General features: G+C 40.1%; 1 protein-coding gene across 2 annotated transcripts; it reads right to left on the bottom strand.

The window, feature by feature from the left end:
• Window positions 1–16,662: 16,662 nt before the first annotated feature.
• On the bottom strand, window positions 16,663–18,408 carry LOC135637688 (probable N-acetyltransferase HLS1-like). 2 transcript variants are annotated; one of them, XM_065150399.1, is made up of 3 exons: window positions 18,028–18,408; window positions 17,783–17,961; window positions 16,663–17,700 (listed from the first exon to the last, which is right to left on the bottom strand). In XM_065150399.1, the coding sequence occupies exons 1-3, from the start codon at window positions 18,190–18,192 to the stop codon at window positions 16,839–16,841; spliced, it is 1,206 nt and encodes a 401-aa protein (XP_065006471.1). In that variant the 5' UTR covers window positions 18,193–18,408; the 3' UTR covers window positions 16,663–16,838. The 2 variants fall into 2 exon arrangements, with proteins under 2 accessions (XP_065006471.1, XP_065006470.1); XM_065150398.1 differs by having other exon boundaries at window positions 17,783–18,408.
• Between the last annotated feature and the right edge of the window lie 1,764 nt (window positions 18,409–20,172).

The following is a 20,172-nucleotide window of genomic DNA, read 5'->3' as shown; positions in this document are numbered from 1 at the left end:
CCAACTTTTTGGAAGGGATCTTAAGATTTTAGTGACTAGGTCAAAATTAGAAAAACTTTTACCAAGAGCTTTGAGTCCATTGATGACATCCGTGAAACGGGTGTACATGTCTCCGATGGACTCACTTGGTTTCATCCGGAAAAGTTCATAAGAATGCACAAGAATATTGATTTTGGACTCTTTCACTCGGCTAGTGCCTTCATGAGTGACCTCTAGAGTTCTCCAAATATCAAAAGCCGAGTCACACATCGAAATGCGATTAAATTCATTTTTTTCAAGTGCATAATATAAGGCATTCATAGCCTTTGCATTTAGAGAAAACATATACTTCTCCAAATCATTCCAATGGTTCATTGGGAGAAAAGACATTTCAAATCCATTTTCGACTATGTCCCATAAATTCAAATCAAAAGAAAGTAAGAAAACTCTCATTCGAGTTTTCCAATAAGTGTAGTCCGTCCCATTGAAAAAGGGAGGACGAACGAGAGAGTGACCCTCTTGAAAGCCATAAAGAGTCATTTTTATTTGGGTGTTAAACTAAAGTAGAAAATCGTGGCTCTAATACCAATTGTTAGGATCGGAGCGGCACTAAGAGGGGGGGGGGGGGCGAATTAGTGCAGCGGTAAAGTACGATAAACTTTTGACGATTTAAACCCTTTCGGAAACTTCGTACGATAAAAGCAACGTTTCGTTTGAAACCGTTTCGATTGCGTTTTAACTTGACGGGATACGTAAGAAGGAGACAAAGAAGTAGAACATCAAAGTGCAAATGGTTTGCAGTAATATAAATGGCAATAAGTAAATGGAAACCAGAGATCATGCCGATTTTAAAGTGGTTCGGTCAAATGATCTACATCCACTTGCGAGGCCCCTATTCGATGAGGCTCCCACCTTCCACTAGCAAATCTCTTGAAGGGGAAGGGTAAATACCCCTCTTACAACTTTTTACAAGCTGTTCACTCTCTTACAGATTTTCAGCAAGAAAAAGGAGGTGAACACTAGCAAATTGAAAATAAGACTAGCTAAGACTTTTCTAAGACCTTTCTCTCAATCAATTGCTTCTTCAAAAGTTGTAATCTCAGCTGAAATTTGAGGGGTATTTATAGGCCTCAAGAGGATTCAAATTTGGGCTCCAAAATTTGAATTCTCTTTGGTTCCCGATGCTGGCAGTGCCACCGCCTGTCAATGGCGGTGCCATCGCCTGTCAGTTTCTGACACTGACAGTGGACTGGCGGTGCCACCGCCTAGGCCAATTCAGCTCACTGGTTGGGCTCCAAACTTGGCCCAAACCAATCCGAACTAGGGCCCAATTGGCCCATACTTGGGTTATAGGATTAACACCTAATCCTAACCCTAATTAACGTGCTAACTACGAATTTAAAGATATTTTCTAAGCTATTACAAAGTCCGTAAGTCAAGACTTCTTCCGGCGAACTTTCGGCGGTCTTTCGATAAACTCTCGGAAACCATTCTGCGGACTCCCGGCAAGCTCCTAGACTTCACGATTTGATCTTGGCGAGTTTCGATGAGCTTCTTTGGCAAGCTCCGATCTTTCTCGGCGAGCTCCGTGAACTTCCCACGAACCTTCCGGTGAGCTTCCGAAAAACCCTTTGGCAAGCTCCCTACTCATTCTCGGCTAGTTCCGGCAGCATTCCCGATGAACCTTCGGACTTCCGTCGAACTCTCGAACTCGCAATAAATCCTTCGCGCTTGACTCCGACACTTTGTTTCACTTTATGTCTTCATCATTATCGTAGTTAATCCTGCACACACAAGCAAAAACTCTACTCCGATCTAGACAATTATTACAACGCGAATTGACATTCTGTTGCCCGGCACGTCATTGGTTGGCGCTTCATCCGATTCTTCAGCACATCGTCCTCTCTTACAGCTTGTTGCCCAATCGACGGTTGACCTTCATAACCCCGATATCCTTGGCGCAATTCCTCTCTCCTTGGCCCGATGCCTTACGTCCAAACCCTTCTGCCGTTCAATACCCTGACGTGATCTCCTCCAGCGCAACGTCAATTCCTCCTGCGTTAATTGTCTAATCCTGATCGAGTAGACCTGCATCACTCAAAATGCAGTTAAACATCTAAACACAATCAATTAGTTTCATCATCAAAATTTGAGATTCAACACTTTCATGACACTAAGAGTGGATAATCCTCTATCGATACTCAATAGCCCTAATAAGGTTGACTACCACTCCCGGTAAGTAGCTGTGCTAGATTTGAAACTTCCAAACCTATAAGTCCATTATCAAATAGTGGAGTACTTGTACAGGATATCCTTTGTGTCTCAAGTCCAATGAGCACTTGCACTGTAGCCCTAGTATCCCCACACGAGCAACTATAAGACATACTACCCCCATCATATGGATTGGTATACAACACATCAATCTGTCCAGTTATCTCGATATCTCTCTCGAGTAATCTATGACCAAGATTATTTAGGGTATGTGTTTAAAGGTGAATCGGTCTTATTATCATGATTTCATCATGATTCAATTCTCATTGCACAGATCCATGAATATCACTATATATATATATATATATAACAAGTAATATAAAGTGATAAAATATCAAATAATATAATAAATAAAAAGTGTGTGCATCATGTCACGCGTGTCATCACTCACATCATACATAATTGGTTTGCTGAACATTTATAACTAACATAGGTAAGGATCAATAAGTTATCCATTTAACGGTAGAATAATAAGGTACACCTCCTTGGCTTCTCTCGACTATTTATGCTAGTACTCATGGTGTTTAAAACTCAATACTCATGTTGGTCTTTAAAACTCAATTTGGAAGTATCTTTCTAATCTATATATTTCTAATATTCCCTAGATTGTATGTGGTGATTTCAATTATATCCTCTGGGCTTTTAAAAAATGTGATAGCAAATAATTTTTTTTGGAGTTTTTTGTGATCTTTTTTAAAGATTTCATTTACAACAATAACCTTACTGATATCTACTTTTCTGAGTTCTTGATTTACCTAGTGTAACAATTGTTATGTGTTTCTACTCGCTTAGACAGGGTTTTGGCTTCTAATGCTTAGATCGCCTCGTTTTCACATACTCACGTTACGCATCTTTTATGTATTTTTTCAGATCACAACCCCTTCTCATCTCCCTCTACCACTGTAACAAGCCTAATTACCCTGAAGCAGGTTGTATCATTTGTTATCACTGGTTTTCTTTGAACTTCAATAGGAATCTCATGTCTAACACCCACAAGATTCTCCTTACTCTCTAACATAAACTCTTACATTGGAGCAAAAATCGCTTAGGTAGTGTTGACAACTCCTTGCACCAAATTGAGCTCAAGATTAAGGCCTTTGAGATTAAGGAAAGCTTTGCTCCCCACTCCATGCAGGACCTCACCTCCTTATGTTGCCTTCAAAACAAATACACTATCTTTCCAAACATATACACCTCAAATGGAGCATGAGGGCTAAAGCAAAGTGGCTTCTTGATGCAGATAAAAATACTAAATACTTTCATCACCAATTACATCCATTTTGACAATGGTGCTTTAATGGAAGACATGAGGCCAAGCCTTCACAGATTAATACTCTAGCTTTTGGGCCCCTCATACACCCCAATCTATCTCCTTGCACCTTTTGGATTGGCCCACTCTTCCTACCATACCTTCTCCCTGCCATCCCTCGCTGATCTTCCCCTTTAAACTAACCAAAATCTCCATGACACTCAAATAGTATGGATCGGGACAAAAGTCTAGGGCTCGACAAATACATTGTTGAGTTTTACAAAAGATACTGGACCGCCCTAGTGCCCTTTTATTTATAGCTCTTGAATTCTATTCCTCCACACTTCTGTCACTCTTTTGACTAAACTCATCTAATTTTCATTCTTAAGAAACCAAAACCTTTTGTTATTAGCGATATTAGGCCCATCTCACTCTACAATGTCCTATACAAGCTTCTTGTTACCGTGCTAGTCAATAAGATGGAAAACTTTTTGTGTAATTTGAAAGCCTAGAATCAATGTCTTTATCCTTGGTTGCTCTACTCTATCCATAATATGTTGAATCCTGAATTTTAATGATGAAATTAATTAATGAGTTTATAATCTAACTAACGTTTGAGAAAAATGATGCAGGATTAATTTCGATCATGAAAAGGTAAACCGATTGAAGTAGAAGAATCAAACATTAGCTCGGAGTCAGAGATCGGGCATCAGACCAGAAGAATCTGACATTACGCCAAGATCGGATGTTGTGGGAGTCAATATGCCAAAGGATCGAATAATATGCTGAAGGAAAGCACGATGCACTAGGAGTCTGGATGAACCATTAACATGCTAGATAACATAGAATTTCTATCTTGTAATCGTTTATGTCTTGATCATCGTAGTTTAGGTCTAAATTGAGTTAGTTTTAGATGTAACTATGCTAACTTAATTAGGGGCATATTGGGCCTGAATTTAGACTAATTTGGGCCCATTAGAAGGCCCATTCAGTGACCCATAGTTAGGTCAAGCGATGGCACCGCTAGACTAGGCGGTAGAACCGTTAGACTAGGCAATGGAACCACCTATGAGTTGGAACATACGAAGTGTACATTTTTCAGATTACTTGGTGATGGTACCCGCTAGTGTCAAGCGATGGAACCACCCAAATTGGTGGTAGTATCATCAGTACATGATCTCCTATGTTGTCAAGCGATAGTACCACCCAAACTAGGTGATGGTGTTAGGATCAAGAGGTTGGCACTAAGAGAGGGTTAACTAGTGCAGCGGAAAATTCACGTCTTCAAAAAATTCGTTGCGATAAAAACCGATTCTAACGAAAACCTTTTCATAAAGATCTTAACTTGAAACCTGTTTGTAAATATATTAAAAGCAGTAAGCAATTAAAGAGGTTTTCAGTAAAGATAAATTACATAAATAAAATGCAAACTAGATTTTAGAGTGGTTCGGTCAATGCAACCTACATCCACTTTCAGCTTCGTCCTCCGACAAGGTCACTGACGTCCACTAGAGGTTTTCCTTCAATAGGCGAAGACCAACCACCTTTTACACCCCTCTTCTCCTTTTCACGGATTTAGGAGACAACCCTTACAACCACTCACACTCCTCTTACAGAATTCTAAACTTAGAGTGGAGGAGGGAATTTCTAAAGAGATTGCAGCAGCGTTTTCTCACTTTTGAATACTCTGTGCTTGTGTGCTTTAACCAGGGATGAGATGGATATTTATAGGCTTCAAGTTGATTCAAACTTGGAGCCTAAACCTTTCCCATCCCAGGTTCCCCTAGCTTGGGCGGTACCACCACCCAGTGTCAGTCAACACTGACACTGTCCTAGCCAATACCACTGCCCAGGTCTGGCGATACCACCGCCTAGGGGGCAGTGCTGGGCGGTACCATCGCCAAACCGGTGGTACCAGCGCCTAGCACCCTGCTAGGGGTGGTACAATCGCCCAGACTAGCGATAACACTGCCTGACATAGTCTCGAAGACTGTGCCACGACGGTAAGGCTTCTTGGGGCACTATTTGGGCCTCTTATTGGGCCCAACACAGTTCTTATATGGGCTTAGCTGGCCTCTAATTAGGTTGGCCCAAATCCAAGCCCAATTACGTGCTAACTACGAAATCCTAAGACATTTGCTAAGCTAAACAAGTCCCTATGTCTATTCTTCCGACGAGCTTCCGGCGATCTTCCGGCGAACTTCCGACGATCTCTCGGCAATGTTCCGGCAGACTCCTAGCAAGCTCCTAGACTTCATGACAATCTTCTTGGTGAGTTCCAATGAGCTTCTCTGGCAAGCTCCGAAACTTCTCGGCTAGTTCTACCAAAACTTTCGACGAACGTCCGAACTTCTGACGAACTCTCGAACTCCCAACGAAGTCACGTCCTCAACTTCGAGACTTCATTTTGCTTCATGCCTTGCTATCGTAATTAATCCTGCATATGTAAAACACACTTCAATTTATATTAAGCATTAATCAAGTTGTCCGGCATGTCATTGGTTCCTCGACGCTTCGTTCGATTCTTCGGCGTATCGTCCTCTCTTGTAGCCTATTGCCCAATCGACCAGTTGACTCTGCAACTCTAATATCCTTGGCGCAATATCCGCTCTTCTTGGCCCAATGCCCGAATCCATGGCCCAAAGCCTTCTGTCGATACGTCGACCGATCCACCGATCCGACATCTAATCTTCTAACATGTTCCTCCGGCCTAACATGATTTTTCCTGCTTTAATTATTTCATCCTAATCGAAGCATCCTGCGTCACTCAAAACGTAAATTAAAATATAAATATATCAATTGGTTTCATCATCAAAATACGAGATTCAACAATCTCCCCCTTTTTGATAATGACAACCAATCGATTACGGAGTTAACCTTAACTCCCGGAGTTTAAACAAACTCCCCTTATCAATATGTCGTATTGATAGAAACTCTTGGATTCAAAAATCCAAGCAACATGTCATGATCAAATCATGCATGACATCAACATACTTCTCCCCCTTTGTCATCAACAAAAAGGAGAAGTTCCACTTTCTAGGTGTTTGATATAACAGTTTCAAATCATTGCATAATAAATCTTCAAGTTCTACCATCATGCAATCTAGCAAAAATTTAGCAAATGCTATATCATATTTAGAACATTCAAGCTATCAAGTTGTAGATATGCAAGGTAGTAAGATAACATGTTCTATATTATACAAGTTAGCAAAATTTCGAAAGAAAATGCAAGATAGCTTCTCGTTGAAGTGTGCAAGCTAGCGATTCTCACTTCCTATTGCAATATGCAAGTTGCAAGTTTTGCTTCTTGAGATGATAGAACTTTTGCAATTTTTGTTTCTTAAGATAGGCAAGCTAGTGATGTTCAAGATAGCAAGCTCTTTCTTCTCTTTTGAGAAGTGCCATTTTTGCTTCTTTTGCAAAGTGCAAGCTAGCAAAATTTTGCTTCATTCTTGAATTGTGTAAGCTAGCATCTTTCTCTTTGAGATGTGCACATTAGTAACTCTTTCTCCCCCTTTGTCGTGTCAAAAAGAAGGGAAGAATATAATTTTGTATCTTTTTTTCCCTTTACAATAATTTTCAAATCATGACAAAGAAAAATAGCATAGATGAAAATTCAAGTCATGAATGTCAAAACAATTATTTTATCATGAATATTTTATCATTGCATGTATCATTATCATAAGTTAAAGTATTGCATGCATAATATCAAATCATCATTTATAATTACATCAATATTCCTATCATTATTTCAATCTACACTTCATGAGAACAATAAATTTGTACTATAGACAATCTCATGTTTTATCATTCAAGCTAGCATATATTTTTGTTCTCTTTTCCAATGTGCAACCTAACAATTTCCTTTTTATTTTATAACAATGATTCAATCATATCATGCAATAAACAAATCATAATTACAAAGGAGTATGATAGAACCCTTGTAGATTCTAAACTTACGGTTGATCTCTTTAGGGGATCGGCCTCCTTGGAACTCTATAGGGGTTCCTCCCTCCAAGTTGCTGCTCAAAGGCTGCAGAAAAGACTCATCTATTGTCTATCAAAAGAGGAAGAATACATGGCTATTTAAAGGGTTTCTAAACCCTAACTCCTAATAGGACTCCTACTTCTAACCAACTCCTAATAGGACTTCTACTCAAGACTCCTATTCTTTTACAACTCCTAATTCTTCTCTAAGAAACAACCTCCTAACCCTAGCCGGCCTCTTCACCTCTTTAATAGGTTTTACATGAATGTCCCTCTCAATTAGGACTCTCCTAGCAAGAGTCCTAACAAACCCACCCTCTTCAAATCAGCCTTGTCCTCGAGGCTGACGATACATGAATTTTGGAAATTTGATCTTCAAGTCGTCATAGTTCTCCCAAGTGGCATCTTCTATTGGTAGGTTCACTCACTGTATTAGCACTTCAGTAGTGAGTCGTCGTCGTCGAGTTACGATCCGTCGATCAATAATGGCACTTAGTTGGGTCTGAAGTTCTCCTTGGGTAGTCATATTTGGTGGGTGGCTTTGGGCTGTCTCCAAGCACCTATTTACAACTTCCATCTGACCATCGGTTTGTGGTGATATGTCGTACTCCTTTTCAATTTAGTACCCTACAAACCTTGTCCAAAATCTGCTCATGAAGATGTAAGTAGAATTTATCATAAGCATAATGCGTCCCTTATAGTGTAATTCTTTTGAGTCCCAATTGTAATGAGTCACGTAGCTTGGTGCTTCCTCCAATTTTTTTATGATCTTACTGGTCTCCGAATCTTCTTGCCATTCCATTTTAATATCCTCAAGGAAGTCACTAGTCGAAAGTGAAATGGCCAAAAATTCAGCTTGCTTAGGTAGTTGTAAAAGCGCATCTGCAACAACATTCTATTTCCCCTTTTTGTAAGTTATTTCATAATCATATCCAAGAACCTTTGTTACCCATTTTTGCTACTCGGGGGAAGATATCTTCTGCTCCAAGAGATATTTTAGGCTTTTATGGTCAGTCTTGATTTGAAAGCATTGCTTGATCAAGTACGATCTCCACCTTATTGCTGCGTACATAATGGCGAGCATCTCCTTATCATATGTTAATATGTTTTGATAGGGGGGAGACAATGCCTTGCTAATATATGTGAGTGGTCGACCATCTTACATGAGAACGTCTCCCATTCTATCTCCAGATGCATCAGCCTCAATGATGAAGGGTCGGTTGAAATCTGGTAGCGCTAGCACCTGCATCGTCGTCATGGCTGCCTTAAGTTTGTCGAAGGCAGCGGAGGCTTTGTCCGACCATTGGAATGTATCATTTTTTAGTAGAGAAGTGAGTGGTGCACTGATCTTTCTATAGTTTTTTACAAACTTACGGTAGTAGCCTGTTAAACCCAGAAAGCCATGTAGCAATTTAATGTTCCTCGGGGTAGGCTAGTTTTACATTGCTCCAATTTTGAAGGGGTCCATCGTCACACCTTTCTCTGATATGATATGTCCAAGATATTCCACCTTTTGTTGAAGAAAGCAAAAATTTGTAGTGGCTGTTGTGTGTTCGAAAGGCGGTTTTCGATATGACTTCTTCGTACACTCGTATTTGATGATACCCGGATCAAAGGTCCAGCTTTGTGAAGATTTGTACTCCCTTTCATCTAGCAATTCATCTACTACTAGAATAGGGTATTTATCCTTGATGGTTATGCCATTGAGAGCTCGGTAATCAACACATATTTGCCATGTTCCGTCCTTCTTGCGTACAAGTAGTATCGGTGAAGAGTAGAGGTTGCAACTTGGCCGAATAACTCCTGTTTCGAGCATCTCTTTTATAATCCTTTCTATTTCATCCTTCTGGAGATGTAGATACTGATATGACCGAGTATTTGCTGGAGGTTTTCCTAAAAGAATCGTTATATAATGATCATACCAACGGGTAAGAGGTAGGTTGTACGGTTCCTCAAATATATCTGAAAATTCAACAAGCAAAGGAAGTAGGTTTGGATCTTCAAATTCTATTAGCTCTCCCTTAGTTTGCTGCTCAAGTTGTGCCAAAAAGCTACTGCATGCTTTATGCAAAACCTTCTCCATTTGTTGTGTGCAAATCGTTGTTATGTCACCCCCATGTTTCCCGTGCAATGTCATCTGTTTCTCCTTACTGTAAAATTTCATAATTAGTTTCATAAAATTCCAGGAAACATCACCTAATATCGTCAACCATTTAATTCTGAGCATGGCCTCATGATTGTTAAGAGGGAGAAGGAAGAAATCTGTAATTATCTCTTGGTCCTGCAGCAATAGTTTCTCTTGCGAGCGCCTACGAGCACAATTCAAAATCCGTCCGTCGGTGACCTTAACATAAAACCTACAGCGATTCTCGATAGGTAATGCTATCTGAACAGCAAGCTTACTATTTAGGAAGTTAGTAGTACTGCCCATGTCGACGAGAACAATAATCGGTTGTTGTTTGAGAAGGCATCCAACTTTCATCGTTTGCGGGTTTGAGTAGCCGACAAGTGCGTGTACTGTAATGTTAGTCAGTTGTGGCTCTTCTTCCACATCTTCTTTATATTCAAGGTTCTCTTCTGAATGTTCAATTACCTCTTCTTCTATTGGTTCAATCATAAAAAGTCTCCCTTTCATCGTTTGCGGGTTTGAGTAACCAGCTAGTGTGTGTACTGTAACGTCAGTCAATTATGGCTCTTCTTTTGCATCTTCTTCATTATGTTTAAGGCTCTCTTTTGAATGCTCAATGACCTCTTCTTCTACTAGTTTAATCAAAAGAAGTCTCCCTTTTCTACAGTAATGCTTGTAACTCCATGGCTCGTCGCAATACCAACATAACCGCTTCGCAGATTGCTCCCGAAGCTCTTCTCTTATCAACCTCTTTGGTGCAGGGACTCGATCGACGGTAGGGGGGCTGAGGGCTTTAGTATTTTTGGTTGAGGAGTAACTCTAGTCCTCCAAGCTTCATGATTCAATCGCTCCTCTTGATGTCGTGCGAAAGAGATGGCTGCCATAAGCGTGTACGGTTGTCGCGCTTTAACTTCTCCCCGGATCTCCGGCATCAAGCCCTCAATGAAGGTCCTCAATAGCTATTTTTGAGACCAATCATGAGTTTGATTAGATAACCTTTAAAACCTGGTTTGGTACTCCTGAATGGTGGAGGTTTGTCGGATCTTTGCAAGTTGTCCGTCAATATTCTCGTAATCGGTTGGTCTGAAGTGGATTAGCAATCCTTCTTTGAATTGTCACCATGAAAGGACTCCATAAGTGTGTTCAAACCAATCAAACCAATGTATGGCATCCCCTTCAAGATGTATAGCTGTAATTTTCACCATAGATGCGTCCGCGGTTTTGTGGTACTAAATATATCGCTCCGCACGCGAAATCCAACCAATCGGGTCTCCTTCTTCCCATCTGGGGAAGTCCACCCTCATGTGTGGATGGTTGGGGTCGATAATAGAACCTCCTCTCTTTTGGAAGTCATCTCTTTGGGCTTGGTGCGATTGGGCAAAGCTCTCTCCTTGATGTGATTTCTTCAGGCTTAGTGGTCGGCCCAATCTGAGTTCAGTAAAGAGTGTCCGAATCGTATCCTCCATTCGTGTCTCAAAGGCTTCAAATTTAGCATTGATTGCCTCCTCAGATGCCATAGTATATGCCTCCAAATCTGTGATGTTATGATCTCTCTTTTGTTGTCGGGTTAAAGGCGTGTATAGGTTGAGAGAGGTGATGGTCGAAAGGATTGGTGGATTGGTAGATGTCGACTGCGGTTTAGGCTTGTTTTGTGGCTGTTTTGGGTGCAGTTTGAGGGTGTGGTTTAGTGGAGTTTTAGGGCTGTGGATGAAAGTTTTGGATTTGTGGTAGATGGCAGTAAAGGTTTGATAGAAATCAGTGGAATTTGCAGCAAGTATGTGCTGTCTTGTAAGAGTAGAATTGTCATCGAAGAAACAGCGGTTTCTCAACCTAATTTCCATCAAAAACTTGAGAGAATTGAGGAGGGAATTGATAGCAAAATCACAGTTTATATGACAGCAAGGATGACTAATTTAATCAAGAAAATTTTGGCAGTATAACAATAAGGAAATTGGTGCAAGTTGCGATAGCAGAATTCTCGTCGAAAAATTTTAGCGATTTACGATGAAAATTTACAACAACACAAAATTATTTTTTAGAGATGAATTCCTTAATAGATCAATCTTAGATGGAAGTCAAGATGATCTATGAAATGTATAAGAAATTTCATTCAAAAAAGATTGCAAATAGATGGGTTAAGGCAACAATATGCAGTTGAAATTTTCTGCATTATAGATTTTTAAGTATAGCAGATTGGACATAAAAGATCAATAGTTTATTTTAAGAAATTTTTGATGAAACCAAAGGGAAATCCACTATTAGGAAGTGTTAAAGCTATCATAAAATTTTTGTAGAGATTTAGATAGAAACAACGTAGTATCAAAATCAAACAAACAGTGCTATGCGGCTGAAATTTTACGGTGCAGATTTTCAAGTATAGCAGATTAGATGTAAAATATCAATAGTTTATATTGAGAATTTTTTGACAAAACCAAAGGGAAATCTGCTGTTAGGAAGTATTAAAAATGTCATAAAATTTTGTAGAGATTTGGATAGAAAAAACACAGTAGCAAGATCAAACAGACGGTGCTATACAGTTGGAATTCTGTAATGTATCTTTCGTCATAGTGATGAAAACTTTGTAACGAAAAGTTTATGCAACAATATAGGAATAGTTTTTTTTTGGATTTTCGAATAAGGATAACTAAATTGCAGCAGCAGTAAGGTAGGAAACCAGAACCTGTTGCAATTCACGGGGAGATCAAAGGATGATCCGCGATGGTGGAGATGATGGCGGAATTCGACGACGATCTTTTAAGCAATTGTGAGAATTGCTTTGGGCGGTTGTGGAGGGTTGATGGATGGCTATGGAAGGGCAGCGAGATGCCAAGAACGCTGCTCTGATACCAGGTGTTAGAACCCTTGCAGATTCTAAACTTGGGGTTGATCTCTTTAGGGGATCGGCCTCGTTGGAACTCTATAGGGGTTCCTCCCTCCAAGTTGCTGCTCAAAGGCTGCAGAAAAGATTCATCTATTGCCTATCAAAAGAGGAGAAATACATGGCTATTTAAAGGGTTTCTAAACCCTAACTCCTAATATGACTCCTACTCAAGACTCCTACTTCTAACCAACTCCTAATAGGACTTCTACTCAAGACTCCTATTCTTTTACAACTCATAATTCTTCTCTAAGAAACAACCTCCTAACCCTAGCCGGCCTCTTCACATCTTTAATAGGGGTCGGCTTAGGTAGGTTTTACATGAATGTCCCTCTCAATTAGGACTCTCCTAGCTAGAGTCCTAACAGAGTATTGAATTAAAAAAAATCAATTTATGTATAAAATGTTCCAAGCATCAAGGTATATTTTCTCAAATTGTGGGTATCGAAAAATCAAGAGAAAACAACTTACGATTCATTTTGAAAAATATTCTCTTTGATTAAACGAGAGAATCATGATTAACAATCTTGATTTACATAAAATTTCAAAAACATAATTATCAAGATCATGAATACTAAAAGACCATGAACCATTCCGACAAACCTTCTTTTAAATAGAAAACAATCTTGATTCATTCAATAGAGAATTCAAATTATAATTGTAAGAAATCAAGACAAAGCTCATTCAAATTCAAATCAACAAAATCATCAAAATCTCAACATTATTTTTAAGAGATTCAAAATGACACAAGCAACTTTATCAATCTCCTAGTGAAAAATTGATAAGATAGAGAAAAAAAAATTTCAAAAAATGCTTTTCTCTTTTAGTTTCAACTTATTGATTTGATTTCATACATGTTCTTTTCTTTTATGCCAAATCCATGCATTATTCATTAACGTCAAAAAGAACTTTCAAAAGATCATAAAGTTCGATAATCACAAAAATCATCAAGATCAATAAACCATAAATTACTTAAAAATCATCATGCATAATTTTGAAATTTAAATTTATTAAGCACGACCTCAAATTACATTATTTCATCAAGCATGATTTCATATTTTCAATTAGAATCATTTTGTTTGTTTATCATAAAATATGTATTTTTCCATTTAGGTGAATCTAACTTTTCAAACTTAGTTTTTGATACAAAATCCATGCATCATCATTAAGCATGATATCAAATCATCATTATATTATTTCATCAAGCATGATTTGGTAAAGTATTTTCAATTAAATATAAAGATCATTAAGATACATATTATCACTTTATCACATAAAAAAAATCTAGCATGATTTAAGTCTAATTTTTTTGTTCCTTTATCATATGCAATTTTTATGATTATTTTCAAAATTACTAACATGATAAGCATGATTCGTAATTTTTTACATTTTCATTACATTATACAATTTTCAAAAAATAATTTTTCTAAACTAAATAAATAAAAAAATGCATCGTGAAAAGCATCATATAATTTCGAAATAAATTAAGGGGATTTCGATTACCTCATCGTCGAAAGCCGTTAAGGCATAGTTTGCCACCTCGCCTTTGTTGATTTTCTCCTCATCTTCGGACGAGCTCGATTCATCCCACTTTGTATTCTTTTTCTTGCATTCAAAGCAAGTAATTACATTCTTTTTGTTCTTGTTCTTTAATTCTTGTTTCATAAACTTTTTAAATTTCTTAGTGAGTAGTTAATGTTCATAGCTTATGCTCGAATGGTCTTCAAATGTTCTAAGTTTGAAATCCTTCCTGTTCTTTGGAAGGTGGTTCTCAATTTCTTTACGTGCATTGCACATTATTTCATACGTCATCAAGGACCCTATTAGTTCTTCAATTAGAAATTGGTTCAAGTTTTTCGATTCTTGATAGCTGTTATTTTTGAATCCCAACTCTTATTAAGAGAACACAAAATCTTGTTTATAAGTTCAAAATCTGAAAAATATTTGTCAAGAGCTTTTAAATCATTGACGATATTCGTAAAATGGGTGTACATGTCAATAATGGTTTCACTCGGCTTCATTCAAAAAAGCTCGAAATCATGCATTAAAAAATTAATCTTTGAATCTTTAACTTTGTTAATTCTTTCATGTGTGATTTCAAGAGTGCGTCAAATATTGAAAGCCGTTTCACAAGTAGAAATACGATTAAACTCATTTTTATCTAAGGCGCAAAATAAGGCATTCATAGCCTTTGCATTTAGAGAAAACGTCTTCTTCTCCAAATCATTCCAATTGTTCATTGGAAGAGAAGACATTTCAAATTCCTTTTTGACTATATGTCATAAATCGAGATTCAATAAAAGCAAGAAAACTCTTATTCGAGTTTTCCAATAAGTGTAGTCCGTCCCATTGAAAAAGGGATGATAAATGAGAGAGTGACCCTCTTGAAAGCCGAAAAGAGTCATTTCTCTTGGGTGTAAATTAGTGCAGCGAAAAAATCACATCTTCAAAAACTTCGTTGCGATAAAAACTAATTCCGACGAAAACCTTTTCATAAAGATCTTAACTTGAAACCTATTTGTAAATGTATTAAAAGTAGTAAGCAATTAAAGAGGTTTGTAGGAAAGATAAATTGCATAAATAAAACGTAAACCAGATTTTAGAGTGGTTCGATCAACGTGACCTACATCCACTTTCGGCTTCCTCCTCCGATGAGATCACCGGCGTCCACTAGAGGTCTTCCTTCAATAGGTGAAGACCAACCACCTTTTACACCCCTCTTCTCCTTTTCACGGGTTTAGGAGTCAACCCTTACAAGCACTCACACTTCTCTTATAGAATTCTAAACTTAGAGTAGAGGGGGAAATTTCTAAAGAGATTGCAGCAACGTTTTCTCACTTTTGAATACTCTGTGCTTGTGTGCTTTAACTAGGGATGAGAGGGGTTTTTATAGGCTTCAAGTTGATTCAAACTTGGAGCCTAAAACTTTCCCATCCCGAGTTCCCCGAGCACAGGCAGTACCACTGGCTCCGCTGGGTGGTACCACCGCTTAGTGTCAGTTAACACTAACACTATCCTAGACGGTACCATCGCCCAGATCTGGTGGTACTACCTCTTGGGGGGCAGTGCTAGATGGTACCATCGCCCAAAATGACGGTATGACATCTTTTATGAAAGGTGTGACATCTTTTGATAACGGTGTGGATGAATAACCATGTGACATGTTTTGATAATTTCTATAGTCAAAAATTTTTTATGAAAGCTTCTTTGAAAATGCTTGCCTACTTCGAAAGGACTTTACCATTCCTCCATAACTATATATTAGCTTACCCAATTCGTAACTCAAACTAGGTTTTAATTAATTATATCTTTTTCGACTATCTAATTGCTGAAAACTATTGGCACGTGACTTAAATCAATCTTCAATATACTTTTTAAATCTTTGATTCTTGATTTAAACCTAGACTCATCTTCTCTTATATTCGAACTTTTATACCAACAATCTTAGATTTTCAAAGAACATAGCAATAATTATCATTTTCTCAACCTTCACTATCAAATTGGCTCCACGTGGCATAAAGCAATCACTCTTACTAATGATGATATTATCTCCATCACTTGTCCTAAGGGGAACCAGAGGGAATCGTTACCAAGAACCAAGGAACCCCTCCCAAGAACCCTCATCCACTAACTACTAAGCCTCTGATTACTCCCATTATTATTATTTTAACTTATTCTGCAATAGCTCATTCAACACTTACCTTGCTTTTGTATATTTCGATTTCATTATAATCGATGCAAGGAACAATTAGATTTTGACAGGCTGCGATAGACACCCTCCCTCCTCTCCCCTATAAGTAGAGGGCTTATTATCCTAAAAGTTTTTACTGATTCCAAGAATATTACCGATATGCTCTCCAACCCTAACAGTATTCTATAACACTTCAAATCCCTCTGTAACATTATTTTCTATTATATCAAGACATCAAGATCACACAATGAACCTAGATAAACATAAACCTCCACACTTCTGCTCACAACTTAATCAATTTTTTTTTATAGACAATTTTTTTTTAAAAGATTCGTCACCGACTTTTACATCTGTTTTGAGAGGTGCCTCACCCCCTTTTAACTCTATTTCTTGTTTTTGTTCGAGAGGTGTGATACCTCCTTTCATCTTCATCTATGTTTTGAGAGGGGCTTCACCTCCTTGGTACTGTTCGTACTTCATTTAATTTAACGTGTCTTTTTCTTTTAAAAAAACCTTTGCTTTCACCCTTAGCTTCCTTGGGATGTTACAGAAAACACACCAAAATGAAAACATTTCTGCAGAAGGAGAAAGCATGGAAATGGGCAACAGCCTACAGCTAGCAGCTACCTGTGACATGGGGAAGCCTGGCTTCACCTTACAGCTCCCTGGGGTCTACGAATATGGAGGACCCCGGTGCTGACTTGGTCCAATCGCCGACCGCCCCGTCGCTGTACTCCTCCGCCAGCCGCTTCACGCACCACACGTCCTCCGCCACCGACAGCCGCCGCCACCGCGGGATGCCCTGGCGGAGCGGCTCCGTCTCTGCCACCTCCACCGCCACCACCGCCGCCGCGCCCATCGCCCCGTTGTGCGCCACTCGCCACACCGCAGCCGCCATCGCCGCCGCCTCCGGCCCCTCCCCGCCGATCCCGTACAGGAACCACGCCCTGAACGGCCGGAAAAGGTCCGGCACCGACGGGATCCGCAGCCAAGGCGCGGCCCTGTCAGCCGCCCGCGTGGCTGCTGCGGCGGCCCGCCGCAGCCGCGACGCCCCCCGGACCTCCAGCTGGAACACGCCCCCGCTGTCCCAGACGCTCGCCATCGCCCACGACTCCGGCGGGGCGGCCAGGAAAGCTTCGACTCCTGGCCACCGCTCCGCGGCGGCGCAGCCTGCTGGGACGGCGAGGAGGGTGGCCACAGAGAGGGGGTTGGCGAGGACGGCGTCGATGTCGCGGGGGAAGAACTCGGTGGCAGAGAAGCGGCGGCGGTAGATGGCTTCGGCGTAGGCGGGTGGGAGGCGGAGGACCGCAGCGCAGCGGGGGAGGGCGAAGCGGTGGGCGAACACCGGGTGGACGAGGATGGATGGCGTGCGGAACTTGGTGTAGCCGCATCGCCCGATGAACAGTCGAAGGGACGCCGCGTTGCCCTTCTCCGTCGCCATGTACGCATACTCCGCTGCCTTCTCCCGAAACCAGTCCTCCATCCGCTTCACCAGCTCCAATCCAACACCAATCCTCCTTTGGGTCCATCGGATTCATCAGCATCAGAAACAAAGAACACAACCAATCACCACTCCACATCAGACAGCACCAAACTTACCTGTGGGAAGGCAAGACGCGAAGGCCAAGCACGTAGCCGACCTTCGTGTACACCGGAGTGCGGCTCTTCATCGTCCCTCCGCCACCTTGTCGAGGGTTGTTCCTGCCGCAGGCGATCACCTTCACACTGCCACGGACGACGCCCACGATCTCCTTCACCGGGCCAGTTGTCTCAGCCACCTGAGAACGATCGACACGGATCGTAAACCACCTCACAGAAAGGGATCGAATGATACATATATATACCAGCATGAGGTAGGCGGGGGAGTGGCGAACGCGGGAGAGGGGGTCGCCGAGAAGGTCCATGCACAGCGACGCTTTCCCGCTCGTGCCCACCTCGCACATCCGGTCGACCGCCTCCGCCGCCGACCGGTCTGTTTTCGCGTCGTACTCCCTGACTGCAATCGCCATCTCCCCTCTCTCCAGGGCCTCTACCTCCTCCTACCGAGATACAGTCTCTCCACAGTTATCACTCGTCGCTTATAGTGATACTGTATTAGACACAGATCGGGGAAGCTGAGCTTCTAATGAAGCGACCGCGAAAATTAGCAGACCGACGGAAACGAAAAAGGAAAACAACTGATTCATTCTCACACGATCGTGATCCTCGTCCCTGGGTGTAGTAAATTTCCAGTGACCAGAGTGAGACAGCAATGGGTGCTATAAATAGGATGGTAGGGGTTTGATCCAAAGCATCTCTATCAATCTATCAATCCATCTTTTCATGACTTAAACAACGACAATAATGGCCATGGGAGTGGGTGGTGTAGGAAAAGGAATGGCGGCTGTGACCGTACGCGTCGATCACGAGCCACCTGATTCATTTATGGCCGTCCAACATTGGACGCGTGTAACGAATGCATGGCCGCTCACCCAACACGCATGCCACATCGCAAAGGCCAAAGTGTTGATCGCTGCAATCGGATGTGACATGTCGGCATTTCCATCAAGCTTCACAATTACTCTTAGTGTTGTTGAAAATATTTCATTTGAACTTTTATGCGTACGTGGATTAGCCTTCTCTGACTTGTGACACTTCACCACTGAAATGTCCGATCAAACGACTTGTATATGGTTTTGTATAATATAAATGCACAAAGAAGCAGTTTATGACCTCTTAAAGAGTAATTAGATGGAAGCCATGGTATGAAATAATCCGAGTGAGACTTGAAATAGTTTAATGAAACAGTAGAATGATATAGCTTGTGTCCATAGCCAACTTTCCGATGTTAAATTAAGCTCGTGGTACTCAATCAGTTCACAAGAACAGTGAACTGAAGCTTCATGACAGTTCCTCGTGACAAGGGTAGGATGTGACCAAGTCCTAAAATTATGTCGTCTTATTGATGAACGTATTAAACTCAATATTAGGATCATGGTGGTGCAGTTATGTTGTAATCTTCTTCATGTGTCATCATCTTTTGGTTGACCATCACCAGAAATGTTCCAAGTAGAGAAAAAAAATGATGGCTGGCTCCCTAACTTAATCATCGACCATAGAAAAATATGATATCATAATCATTGACTTTATGCAAGAGCTTGAGCATGACCCTCGTTAATAATATATTACAATAATTGCTCTATATATGCCTAATGTTAAATGCTGGTGTAACGTAATGGAGATCGACGTCGATAGATTATGACCACCATGATAGTGATGATGATTGGCTCCATTAATTAACATCACATGAGTTTAAATGAAGGACATGATTCTTCTTATCCATCCTCTCATTGGATTACTTGAGATGTTATTATTGCTAAACAATTCAATAATTTGGCATATTTTATGAATCCAAGGAAAGATATTAAAATCCTTAGCAATGCATTCAATTTGAAAGTGAATTTAGTGATGGAACATCATCACAAAAACTTTGTTTGATTACACTTTAACATCCATAAGTAAAAGAGAATAGTAGAAAGAATTAGGAGTGCTTGGAATTGATCCAAAAGCATATATTTATATTAGCTAAAAGAATAAAGTATAATTTTTTTAAATAATAAAATATTAAATCTTAGATTTTGATGATGAAATCAATTGATAAGTTTATCATCTAATATGTGTTTTGAATAATACATGACTAGTTTCGATCTTGAAAAGATAATTTGATTCAAATAGGAAGAATTAATATTAGGCCAAAGTGGAACATGTTAGAAGATTAGACGTCGAACCGAATGATCGATCGATGTGTCGGCAAAAAGTTTCTTACTATGAGTTCAGGTATCGAGCCAAGAAGATAAGATATTGCTAAGGAGATCAGATGTTACGGGAAGACAACATGCCGATTGGGCAATATGCTGAAGGAGAGGACGATGCGTCGAAGGGTCGGACAAAGTTTTGAATGAACCAATAATATGTTGGACAACATATAATTAATACTTTATAATAATTAT

This window comes from Musa acuminata, chromosome BXJ3-5 (assembly GCF_036884655.1).
Source record: "Musa acuminata AAA Group cultivar baxijiao chromosome BXJ3-5, Cavendish_Baxijiao_AAA, whole genome shotgun sequence".
Lineage (NCBI taxonomy): Eukaryota > Viridiplantae > Streptophyta > Magnoliopsida > Zingiberales > Musaceae > Musa > Musa acuminata.
This window is presented reverse-complemented; position numbering and strand designations above follow the sequence as displayed.